At 38.8% G+C, this 12,905-nt stretch overlaps 1 protein-coding gene across 6 annotated transcripts in view; it reads left to right on the plus strand.

Annotated features, from left to right (window-relative positions):
- Positions 1 to 7,125: 7,125 nt before the first annotated feature.
- Positions 7,126 to 12,905, plus strand: part of LOC127676086 (lysine-specific demethylase 5D-like) — a 56,114-nt gene continuing 50,334 nt past the window's right edge. Inside the window, exons 1-6 of one of the 6 annotated variants that reach the window (XM_052172012.1) lie at positions 7,126 to 7,173; positions 7,292 to 7,707; positions 8,875 to 8,952; positions 10,157 to 10,279; positions 10,502 to 10,672; positions 11,206 to 11,340. In XM_052172012.1, the coding sequence (XP_052027972.1) occupies positions 7,558 to 7,707; positions 8,875 to 8,952; positions 10,157 to 10,279; positions 10,502 to 10,672; positions 11,206 to 11,340 (657 nt within the window). In that variant the 5' untranslated portion in view covers positions 7,126 to 7,173; positions 7,292 to 7,557. Of the gene's footprint in view, positions 7,174 to 7,240; positions 7,708 to 8,874; positions 8,953 to 10,156; positions 10,280 to 10,501; positions 10,673 to 11,205; positions 11,341 to 12,905 lie in introns of those variants that run through there. The other 5 variants (XM_052172016.1, XM_052172011.1, XM_052172013.1 and 2 more) reach the window with 5 other exon arrangements.

Here is a 12,905-nt window from a genome sequence, read left to right on the forward strand (position 1 = left end):
AGTGCACTCTTCTGGGAGCTTCTAGGGGTCTCCTGCCTTTGCAAGGTGGACTTTGACTAGCTTGTTTCTCCCAAGAGTCATGTGTCTTGGCCTCTCAAACTCCTGTCTTCCATCCTTGCTGCATATGGTCCAAGGACATTAGCATAATGCACAGGGAAGCACTTTTCAGATTGCTCCCAGGAAACTGTTTCTTAGCACAAGACCAAAGAGCTGAAGATTCCACATCCAAATAAACATTTTCTCAAAAAATAAATAAAATAAATAAATAAAAAAGAACGACCTTGTCTGCTGTAAAAATGGAAACCTGAGGAACTGGTACAGGAAAGAAAATAAACATATTAAAACACACACACACACACACAGAGAGAGAGAGAGAGAGAGAGAGAGAGAGAGAGAGAGAGAGAGAGAGAGAGAGAGAGAAGAGAGAGAGAGAAAGTGTGCTGGGGGGAGAGGAGTTCTCCCCAGAGGAAAAGTTTAGAGATAAACCACTATTAAGCACTCTTGGAAATTTCCTGGGTAATAATACTTAGCTTCAAGGATTGGGAAAATGAAGAACTCTAAAAACACCTATCTCTAAACTGGTTTCTTTTGGGAACTTAACACAGTCCTAGGCAATGAAGTTTAGACATGACAAGGACACACTCTTAATGGACCTTCCTGGTCAGACCCAGGTGTAGTAAGAGAATGTTTTGGGTCAGCTGCAGTCTTGTTGCTTAATTCCTGCCTGTGACCCTCATAACCAAATGTCCATCATTCTTGTCCCCTTCCACTGCTACATTGGCTCTGGACAGCCTTGACTTTAACCTGAATATCCTTATCAACACTTCAGGGAATAAAACACCTGCCTCTGTGCAGTTCAGTGTACAGAGCAGCGGTTCATTGAAAGGTACACATATAGTTTACAATTGTGAGGGACCCTAGATAAACATGAATAAATGTGTTGTGAGGCCGTGTGCGTGTGCTTTTGTGTGTTTTCTGTGTCTGTGTGTGACTATTTGTATGTGTGTGTGTGTTTGTGTATGTTTCTTACTGTGAAGGTTTGTTTATGTTTATTTTGCCCCCTTTCTCCCAAAATGTAGCTTGTCCAAGCTAGCCAGGGAGAACTTGTTTGGTGCTCGTTTATGTACTGCTATGGGGATCAACTTTCTCAACTTGTACCATGAGGCCATCTTCTCCCAGTGGTCTCTGGATTATGCTGCAGATTTATCCAAACAAGTACTGGGCTTAAGACACTGGTTTTAGAAAATGACTCCACCATTTCTGCCTTCACTATTGATTTTACTATGGGTTAAAGAACGACAGGACAACCTCCATTCTCCTTATTGGTCAGCTTGCAGACTTGTTTCCAAAGTCTTGGTATTTGTATTTGTATTTCTCAGGTAAAATGGGATTTAAGTTCCTGTAGTTCAGACTGTTCTTCAAACCAAACAACCACAAAGTCCTTCTGAGAACCAGGTGGACTTCACTTGAGAAAGGAGACTCTCCCAAACTGGCAGACGACAACCTGGTAAAACAACACAAAGGAAAACACAACACAACACAACAAACTCAAAAAACCTGGTAACCATGTGTTTATACTAAACTCTAACAGCAAAAGTTAAGCTTTCCTGGCTTGCAAAAGTCAGGAAAGACCTACATAAGATTCTCCCTGCAGCAGCTGGGGGTGCCTTGCTCACTCCTGACCCTGAGGAGTGCAAGTATTGGGGCTGGTTGATCATTACAATTCTGGCTGTGTAGATTGTGGTCTCTAGAGGGCTTGCTTGGGTCTCCCCTCTGACACTACAACAACAGTGAGTGACCCATTCCTGATAATGATACTCGGTGGCCCATAATGTGTCTTCATCAGCCAGTGAGTGAATTTCCTTCTGACCCAGAAATGGCTTGTGTTGGTTGGGTTTTCCTTGGAGGGAGACTGTTGTGTACATCCTAGGGTGTTCCCCTGACAGTAGCACAGTATTAAGTGGGAGGGAACAAGTGCCTTTTCTTCTCTTCAGGATCTTTTTTATCAGGCACTCATAAAATTCCCAAGGTTTTGTGGGTGTGGGTGTGTCCTTAACCCTCTGCTGGGAGTCTTTCCTAGCTACAGGAGGTGAGTGTTCAGGATCCACAACCATCCCCAGGGCTAGGAGTCTCAGCTAGGTTCACTCTCAGAGACTCCCTGGAGCCTCCCCCATACCAGGTCTCTGGTACATCCTAGAGAAGTCCACCCACCCAGCTCCAATTTCCTCTCACTCTCCTGGCCCTGTCTCCCCAGCTCTCCCTACATCTGGTCACCCTCCCTGTTCTCTTCCCCATCCCCTCTACACCTTCTTCCAGTACCTCCTACCAGTGATTCACCTATGATGACAATTTTATTTCCATTTCTGACTAAGATTCAAGCATCTTTCCTTAGGCCCTTCTTCTTCTTCTTTCTTCTTCTTCTTCTTCTTCTTCTTCTTCTTCTTCTTCTTCTTCTTCTTCTTCTTCTTCTTCTTCTTCTTCTTCTTCCTCTTCCTCCTCCTCCTCCTCCTCCTCCTCCTCCTCCTCCTCCTCCTCCTCCTCCTCCTCCTCCTCCTCCTCCTCCTCCTCCTCCTCCTCCTTCTTCTTCTTCTTCTTCTTCTTCAGCTTCCATCAGTCTGTAGATTGCAGCGAGGATGCAGATTGTAGTGTGCATGTCCCATACTCTATGATGAGTAAATACCATGCATGTCCTTTGGGGTCTTGGATACCTCAACCAGGATATTATCTCTTTCTGTATTCTGTTTCTGTTTCTGATTTTATTTTTGTTTTTTGAGACAGAGTTTCTCTGTGTAGCCCTGGCTCTCTTGAGGCTCACTCTGTAGAGCAGCATGTCTCAACCTCAGAAATCCACCTGCCTCTGCCTTCCCAGTGCTGGGATTAAAGGACTGAGCTACCCTGCCTGGTCAGCATATTTCTCTGTGTGTATATATTTGTGAGTGTGTGTGTGTGTGTGTGTGTGTGTGTACATTGTTGATTGGAGGGCATCTAAGTTAGTTCCAGTTTCTGTAGTGGGTTAGCCTGATGCTGCTTGTATTCTAACACTAGTTCTGATCCCTTAGCAGCTGGTCTCCCCACCTCCCCAAGAGCAGATCATCAAGTACTCAAGTGATACCATTTCTCCCCATTTTAACTGCTGATTGAAGGACTGGAGCCTGTGATCTGGCTGTGGAGTGGAAAGGAGGGATTGGAGGCTTCAGAGAGGCCGGCAGGTAGAGAGAGACGTGGGAGAGAGGAAGAAGACAGAGTAGGAGGAAGCCTCCACCGACCAGAAACACGTGGTCAGGAGAAACAGCAAATAACAAGAGGCAGTACCACAGGGGGAATAAGTTAGTTAGTCCTAGATCTGCCCAATCTAGGCCTATGGCTAATAACTAAAGCATCTGGATTGTGTGTCTTTTATAAAGGCTTAGCAGGATGATAAAGGTCAGTAACAAACTGGCACATCTTATGTCTGGCTTGGAACTGAAAACTAACCTGAGATAAAAGCCTCCCCCCTCCTGACTATGAACAACTAGAGCTGAGTTCTAAAGCTGCAGAGGGTTGAAATCAAATGTGGATGGGGTCTTTGAGGTCTATAGAGAGATAGCTTCTACAGAGGCTCCCTCCCCACTGCATCTGCTCCAACAGGAGGCAGCACCAAGACATAAGGTGGTACCAGTGCCACAACACAGTCTGGGGTTCCCTGAGCCTGTGAGAAGGACCAGGGACCCTGGGTCTGACTGCCTGAGATGCAGCCTTCACAGCTGAGGATCAAGAGCTGTAAAATATGCAGCTAACTTTCCAAAGCCTTCTCACAGGCACAGGGATCTGATCTGGGCATCTCTGCTCCTAGTCAGCTTCAGGCTTCCCTTGCAGGTTTTCCTCCTCCCCGAGTTTGTATAGAGCACTGTGCAGCCAGACCCCTTCTCCCGACTGCTTCTATTATAGGCTGCCTGACATCGGCGGTACACATGCTGCAGGGAGCAGCCCGGACAAGAGACAAGCTAAAGCTCAGAGGTACAGAAGCCAAGGGTCTTTCTACAGTCAGCCTCTCACCCAGAATTAAAAGAATAGGAAAGGGCTGCAATGTCCTCAATCAAACACCAGAGGGAGGCAGACAAAGGAACAAGAAGCTCCAGGTCCAGGAATAAGAATTAGACATTGATAGGGCAGGGAGGAGGGGGTGGGTAGTGGGTGGAGGAACACCCTCATAGGAGCAGGGGGAGGGAGGATGGGATAGGGAGCTTCCAGAGGGGGGACCCGGAAAGGGGGTAACACTTGAAATGTAAATAAGGGAAACACCCAATTAAAGAACATTCAAGACAGCAAAAGATGACAAACTCCTCTCAGATCTCATGTCCTGCTACTTTGACCTTTTGAAAGGGATGCAATGAAAGGAAATTGACATTTTTCCACTTTTCATTATTAACATTTAAAAAATATCTCTGGCAGTCAGAACCAAACTTTTCCAAAGCTGAGAAATTCTTTGTGTGTGTGTGTGTGTGGTTTTTTTCGAGACAGGGTTTTTCTGTGTAGCTATAGCTGTCCTGGAAGTAACTCTGTAGACCAGGCTTGCCTCAGACTTACAGATCTGCCTGCCTCTGCCTCTGAGTACTTAGATTACAGATTGGTACCACCTCCATCATGGTCCAGCACAAATGAACTGATTATAACATGCTGAAGTTACAAAGGAATTATTTAATTTTCTGCCACCTTACCCTGAAGAGATTTCAAGAGAAAACTTATTGCTTCCTATGTTCCTGTGTGGGAGGCCACATCATTTTTAGGAAGTTTACTTCTTGCACCTTAAGAATTGGTCAGCTTGAGCTGGGCGGTGGTGGCGCACGCCTTTAATCCCAGCAGTCTGGGAGGCAGAGGCAGGCAGATTTATGAGTTCAAGGCCAGCCTGGTCTACAGAGTGAGTTCCAGGACAGCCAGGGCTATACAGAGAAACCCTGTCTCAAAAAAACCAAATCCAAAAAGCCATAAAACAAAACAAAACAAAAGTTAAAAATATAAACAATATATAGTTTTATAATATCTAATCCAGCTATTAAGTGTTCTAGATATAACATTTTCATATCATTTTGAACACTGATAAAGTTTTATATTTTTAGGGTTTTTTGTTATTTAGAAAAATCATTCTTATAAAAAATAAGATTTATAAAAATGACTTTAGACCTATAAGAATATTTGTTTTGAACACGTAAGGAATAAAAATAAAAAATACTATGAGTTATAAATGAAAATACCCACTTCCCACTGGTTTCAGCTTAGGTATTCATGTCAAGTTTTTTCCCTTTTCTTGATTATTTTTGTTTGTTTAAATTGTCTCCTGAAAATGGATTTTCACCCAAACTCAATTTCTAAACTAACTCTGGCAGCTTATTAGAAGGAAAAAATAGTTTACCTCAGGCTGTAGCCTTTTTGCTCGTCTACTGCAGCAACTGAATTTTGATGGCTGAACAGACTGTCTAAGAGGGATGCTATGAGGTTTGTATTCCTTGTCTTTTTCTTCACTGTCAAATGGATCTGTGTTACATTGCTGATATGGGGAGAAAAAAATACAGCTATGAACATAGAAACTCATATGTATAAAGAGTGTGTGTGAGTTCAACAGTGAAATATTCATAAACATATACATATATATGTAATATTTAAAATACATAATTAAGTGAATTGTTCAGCTAAACCAAAGTAAGACAAATGTACTCATTCTGAACACTTAAAATATGAAGTTTCTAAAATAAGGAAGCTTAATAATTTTAGAAATGATTTCTAAACAAAACTAAAATCAGAAATGTAGAACAGGGCGTATAAAAATAAAACTAAATATGTTAGGGTATATATTTATATTCAGAAAAAGCAAAATGAAGTTCCATGAGGTCTACACAGCTTGTTCAGAAGAAAGTAAATAATGGAGTTCTTTGTGTAAATAGACTACGGAAGAGTAAAAGAAAGGAGCAGGAGCAGGAGAGAAAGGCAGGTAAGGAAGAAAACATGTCTCAATGATTTTCTAGAGAGAACATGGTTTTCTGTTTGTTCAAAATTGTTTCTGCTTCTCAAAATGGCAACAAATTTTATTTCTGAGTATCTCAGAAAGTTTTCGTAGTTTTTCAGGTAGTAAAATATTTCCTTACTGCTAATTGTGCATGTAAATAACACGGGTACTTTCCATACGGTATGTCCATTATTAAATTTCAGGTTTTCATGGAACATATTGTTGTGAAATTTAATTTCTTTCTTTCTTTCTTTCTTTCTTTCTTTCTTTCTTTCCTTCTTTCTGTCTTTCTTTCCTTCCTTCCTTCCTTCCTTCCTTCCTCTTTCTTTCTTTCCTTCTTTCTTTCTTTCCTTCCTTCCTTCCTCTTTCTTTCTTTCCTTCTTTCTTTCTTTCCTTCCTTCCTTCCTCTTTCTTTCTTCTTTCTTTCTCTCTTTCTTTCCTTCCTTCCTTCCTCTTTCTTTCTTTCTTTCCTTCTTTCTTTGTTTCCTTCCTTCCTCTTTCTTTCTTTCTTTCTCTCTTTCTTTCCTTCCTTCCTTCCTCTTTCTTTCCTTCTTTCTTTCTTTCCTTCCTTCCTTCCTCTTTCTTTCTTTCCTTCCTTCCTTCCTTCCTTCCTTCCTCTTCCTTTCTTCTTTCTTTCCTTCCTTCCTCTTCCTTTCTTCTTTCTTTCTCTCTTTCTTTCTTTCCTTCCTTCCTTCTTTCCGCTTTCTTTCTTCTTTCTTTTTCTGTCTCTGTGACTGTGTCTGTCTCTCTCTTGCTTGCTCTCTCTTTCTTTTTCTGTCTTAGTTTTTTTCGAGACAGGGTTTCTCTGCATAGCCCTGGGTGTTCTGGACCTCAGCCTGTGAACCAGGCTGGCTTCGAACTCAGAAATCCGCCTGCCTCTAAAATTTAATCTTGAATATGCATAAATACTGTAATAAATGTATGAATGGCAAGTGCAGTGTTAGTTAAATAATGTGCGTGGATATACTCCGGGCACTAGAATTAGAATCACCGATTAACTTCCACAAAGCCAAGGTCCGGCTACTTGGTCGAGTAAGAAGAAAAAAAAAAAAAAAAAAACTGTTACTATTTTCATAAAGACGAAGTTCCGGGAGACACTTTAAGCCGTACGGAATTGCTTCCGGGTTGTTAGCGGTCTACTGCGCAGGCGTTCGCGTGCAGTGATATGTTAAAAAGAAAAAAGATCCGGCAAAGTACGTATCTAAACAGTTGGGTTTTTTTTGTTTTGTTTGTTTGTTTGTTTTAATACAGTTTAATGAAGAAAACAAATTAGTTTCTGTTTGTTTTACTTTGGTCGTCTGTTTCCTGCAGCTTCAAGTTTTACGTATGTGTGGAACGACTTCTACGTTTATAAATAACGCTTGAAAAATAAGTCGGCGGAGCGACACATCTGGTGTCACTTTGTGATCTAAATATGGTGGATGTGAACGGGAAGGTCTATATTTCTAAGACTGTGGAATTAATCTATCTCTGAAATTTAGAAGAAAATAAAGTTGCTGCGGGTTATCGGAGTGAGTAGGGAATTCCATTCGCCCTTTAATATCGAATCACGTTTTATAACCACGTTTCGCGCGGACATGAAGCCAGCATCTGACGACTTTCTACCGCCGCCTGAGTGCCCGGTGTTTGAGCCCAGTTGGGCGGAATTCCGAGATCCTCTCGGCTATATAGCTAAAATCAGACCCATTGCGGAGAAGTCAGGTATTTGCAAGATTCGCCCACCTGCGGTAAGGCTTTAAAATTTATTATGATTGACAGTGGGTCTACCAGGTCCCTAAACAAGACCCTAGATTCATGTAGGCGTTTTGAATCACTCTAGCTTCTCATTGCGTACTGTAGAAAAGTCCGCCAGCAATCCAGATTCCTTGTGATTAGAACCTGAAATGCTTCTGCAGATGTGTAATTAATACATTTTCAATTAATGAGTTGTCTTTACCATGTTGCAACTAATAAAAATTAAATATACTAGCGGTCTCATTTATAACTGGAAAAAAAAGATGTTATGCAAGTTTATATTGTTATTGGTCACTTTCTAACACTTTCAATATCAGGATTTTGTTTACATGCTTTAAAAAAGGGTAAAATGAAAACGGTGTGCAATCCTTGCTTCTGGATAAATTTCTGTTGATTGGCGGGACATGGCTTCACTCTGTTTTACCATGAACTACTACTACCAGCTGGCTTCACTAGGAAACCACATTCAAATGAGCTTGCAACATCATATTAAATAGCTAACATATAAAGAATATATGCTTTTTACACAAAATACTGCTCTTAAGTATTTAATCTGTAGGCACTTCCTTTCTTCTACTTATCTTTTACCCAGCATTACAATTTTATTACACACATTTTAACAAAGTGCTTGAAATACAGTTATATTTTTGGGAAAAAAGATATGTTACATTTTGTTTATCTGCAAGAACACTTGTAAGACTGAGTTTACATAGATCTGTCTTCAGTTGTTTTTTTGTTCTTTTTTTTTTATTCCGTTTGAAGACTTTTTTTTCTTCTTTTATTTATTTATGTATTTATTTATTGTTTTTCGAGACAGGGTTTCTCTGTGTAGCCCTGGCTGTCCTGGAACTCACTCTGTAGACCAGGCTGTCCATGAACTCAGAAATCCGCCTGCCTCTGCCTTCCAGAGTGCTGGGATTACAGGTGTGAGCCACCGGGTGTTTTGAAGACTTAATGTGGTGGACCTCTTATTTTCCTTTTGTCTATGCTTTTCAGTTTGTGAATTTTAGACATGATTATTTAAAAATTTTTGCAAAACAAATAGCAAGTATAATGTATATAAAGCATTAATACAAGAGTGAAACAATTCTCCCTCTCCTCATCTTTAACTTCTTGACCCATTTCAGTATGTCATAATCATCAGTTTTATTTCCTTCTAGGATTGGCAGCCACCTTTTGCTGTAGAAGTTGATAACTTCAGATTTACTCCTCGAATTCAGAGGCTAAATGAATTGGAAGTAAGATATGTGTTTTTACAGAACAAATGGAATTCTAATCTTTATGATGTTACAATGACTTGTATTTAGTTTCTGATATGAAATATTGTTTATTGCAACCCCACTGTTATCATTTCTTAAAAATGTTAATTTATGACAGCATCTTCTTTAAAATACAATTAGGTTTATAAGATTCCAGAATATGAAGCTTTCAGCATTCCATCATATAGTAGACAAAGGGTAAAGATACAAAGAAAGTAAAGATAGATGTATAACCTGTGCTTTAAAAAAAAAAAAAAAAATTATATGCCGGGCTGTGGTGGCACACGCCTGTAATCCCAGCACTTGGGAGGCAGAGGGAGGAGGATTTCTGAGTTCAAGGCCAGCCTGGTCTACATAGTGAGCTCCAGGACAGCCAGGGCTACACAGAGAGACCCTGTCTCAAAAAAACCAAATCCAAAAAAACCAAAAAGAAAAAATTATATAAGTGATATAATTAAAGTTCCAGACCCCATTTTTTCTTATTTCCTTTTTAATATTTATTTGCATCTTGCTAGTCCCTCTATTGCTTCCTCCTAATCAGTCTGAAGTGGTTGCCTTTTACTTTCCTAGTTTATTCTCTCCTCCACCTAAGTCTTAGAGATCATTATGGAAGAGGGAATAGTGATATTGAAAAAGCAGAGGAAAAGGAAGTTTTCCTGTATGTCCTGATGTTAGAGGAACTATGCATAAAAAGTGTTAGCAACATGGGAGTGTAAACATGATCTAAACAGGGATGACACCAGTAGAATATGGTATCAATAAAAGAAAACTCAGGAGGCCTCAACCTTTGACAAGTAATTACAGAGCACTAAGGAAGTGAGAGAAATAGTACCACATAAGGAATAGCATACCACTTTTTTATTTCATACCATTTGGTGAGCCATGAAAATATATATATATGCATAACATTATACAGGCTGAGCAAATCATATTTATGCATTTAGGATAAGTAATAGAATATTTAGAATGTATATATTAATTGTTTTAACAGACAAAGAAGCCATGTATTTGAAAGAGAACAAGGCCATAATAAAATAGAAGGTTTGGAGGGAGCAAGGGGCAGGGGGCAATGATGCTATTATAATTTTAAAATATTTCTTAAAAAAACAACAAAAGATAAGTAAAGTACAAAGGGGGGCAAAAAGTAAGCATAATTTATTAAAAAGACTGTCCTCTTTCATAGGCCCAGACTAGAGTAAAGCTAAACTATTTGGATCAGATTGCAAAATTCTGGGAAATTCAAGGTTCTTCCTTAAAGATACCTAATGTGGAGAGAAAGATCTTGGACCTTTACAGCCTTAATAAGGTAAGAGTAGTTCACGTTAAAAAAAAAAAAAAAAACCATAACTAGAAAACATACTTTGATTTATATCTGCTTTATAGTACCTGGCAACAATTTTTGGCTTATTGCTTGAGTTATACAGTGGTTAAATAGTGGAAGTACATAATATGTTTTCTGCATTGTTATTGGAGTACTTAGACATTTCCAGTGTGTTCACTTTACTTATATCTTTTCTTATCCTTTTAGATTGTGGTGGAGGAAGGTGGGTATGAAGCAATCTGCAAGGACCGCCGTTGGGCCCGTGTTGCTCAACGCCTTAATTACCCATCTGGTAAAAACATTGGTTCCCTGCTACGATCCCACTATGAACGGATCATTTACCCTTATGAAATGTTTCAGTCTGGAGCTAATCTTGTGGTAAGGGTTGTAGCTAACTTGGAGCTTGGTACAATATTTGATTTCTTTTGGCTTTACTTCTTTCTTTGTAATTTTGGCACTTATTATTTTGAATTGTTGGACATTTAAAATTTATTGGTATATTTTGAAATTTCAGGAATAGGCCTTGGAAACTTGCTTATATAAAGCGTTATTGTTCTGCCTATGGTAGGTAAACTCTAGTGAGTTTCTTTTTGGGAAATCTTGGAAAGTTATTATTAATCAAATCATAGCCTACAAAAGAAGTGCAATTACACTACGTTGTTATCTTAAAAAGTAGATCATTATTTTCTAAAATTATTAAGCTTCCTTATTTTAGAAACTTCATATTTTAAGTGTTCAGAATGAGTACATTTGTCTTACTTTGGTTTAGCTGAACAATTCACTTAATTATGTATTTTAAATATTACATATATATGTATATGTTTATGAATATTTCACTGTTGAACTCACACACACTCTTTATACATATGAGTTTCTATGTTCATAGCTGTATTTTTTTCTCCCCATATCAGCAATGTAACACAGATCCATTTGACAGTGAAGAAAAAGACAAGGAATACAAACCTCATAGCATCCCTCTTAGACAGTCTGTTCAGCCATCAAAATTCAGTTGCTGCAGTAGACGAGCAAAAAGGCTACAGCCTGAGGTAAACTATTTTTTCCTTCTAATAAGCTGCCAGAGTTAGTTTAGAAATTGAGTTTGGGTGAAAATCCATTTTCAGGAGACAATTTAAACAAACAAAAATAATCAAGAAAAGGGAAAAAACTTGACATGAATACCTAAGCTGAAACCAGTGGGAAGTGGGTATTTTCATTTATAACTCATAGTATTTTTTATTTTTATTCCTTACGTGTTCAAAACAAATATTCTTATAGGTCTAAAGTCATTTTTATAAATCTTATTTTTTATAAGAATGATTTTTCCAAATAACAAAAAAACCCTAAAAATATAAAACTTTATCAGTGTTCAAAATGATATGAAAATGTTATATCTAGAACACTTAATAGCTGGATTAGATATTATAAAACTATATATTGTTTATATTTTTAACTTTTGTTTTGTTTTGTTTTATGGCTTTTTGGATTTGGTTTTTTTGAGACAGGGTTTCTCTGTGTAGCCCTGGCTGTCCTGGAACTCACTCTGTAGACCAGGCTGGCCTTGAACTCATAAATCTGCCTGCCTCTGCCTCCCAGACTGCTGGGATTAAAGGCGTGCGCCACCACTGCCTGGCTTCTTTTTCCCATTCTGTAGACTGCTCTTCCATCTAATGGATGGTATACTTTGCCTTACAGAAGGTTTTAGCTTCATGAGGTCCTATTTCTTGGTTGTTGATCTTAGGGCCTGAGTTGTTGGTCTTCTGTTCAGGAAATTGTCTCCTGTGCCCGCATGTTCAAGGTTATTCCCACTTTCTCTTCTATTTATGTCTATGTCTTTGAATCACTTGGACTTCAGTTATGTGCAAGGTGATAGATAAGGTACTATTTACATTCTTCTACATGCTGACATCCACTTAGACCAGCACCATTTGTTGAAGAGGTCTTTCTTTTTTACCAGTGTGTAATTCTGCTTCTTTATTAAAAATGAGTTGTCTATCAGATTTATCTCTGAGTCTTTGAATCTATTCTGTAGATCAACTTGTCTTTTTTTTTTAAAATACCAATACCATGAGGTTTTTATTACTGTATCTGAGTGGTAGAGCTTGACATCAAAGATGGTGATACCTTTAGAAGTTATTACAGGGTTGTTTTAGCTGTCTTTGCTTTTTTATTTACCCATTTGAAGTTGAATATTGTCCTTGCAAGATCTATAAAGGATTGTACTGGAGTTTTGATGGCTAATGGGTTGAATCTGTAGATTACTTTTGGTCAGATGACCATTTTCACTATGTTAATCCTACTGATTCCCAAATGTGGGAGACCTTTCCATCTTCTGATCTTTTCTTCAATTTCTTTGAAGTTTTGGTCATAGAAGTCTTTCACTTCACTTGGTTAAAGTTACTCCAATCTATTTTGTATCTTGTGTTTATTGTGAAGGGTTTGTTTTCTTATGTTGTTAATAATCCTCAAGCCCCCCTCCACCTGTAATTGTTACTGGCTCTGTTGGATTCCATAGCTGCCAGCAGCTATACTATCATTTGCAAATATATTTGACTTCTCTTATTTCAATTTGTATCTCCTTGATCTCCATTAGTTATTTTACTGATTTAGCTAG

The sequence above is a fragment of the Apodemus sylvaticus genome, assembly GCF_947179515.1.
Source record: "Apodemus sylvaticus chromosome Y unlocalized genomic scaffold, mApoSyl1.1 SUPER_Y_unloc_2, whole genome shotgun sequence".
Lineage (NCBI taxonomy): Eukaryota > Metazoa > Chordata > Mammalia > Rodentia > Muridae > Apodemus > Apodemus sylvaticus.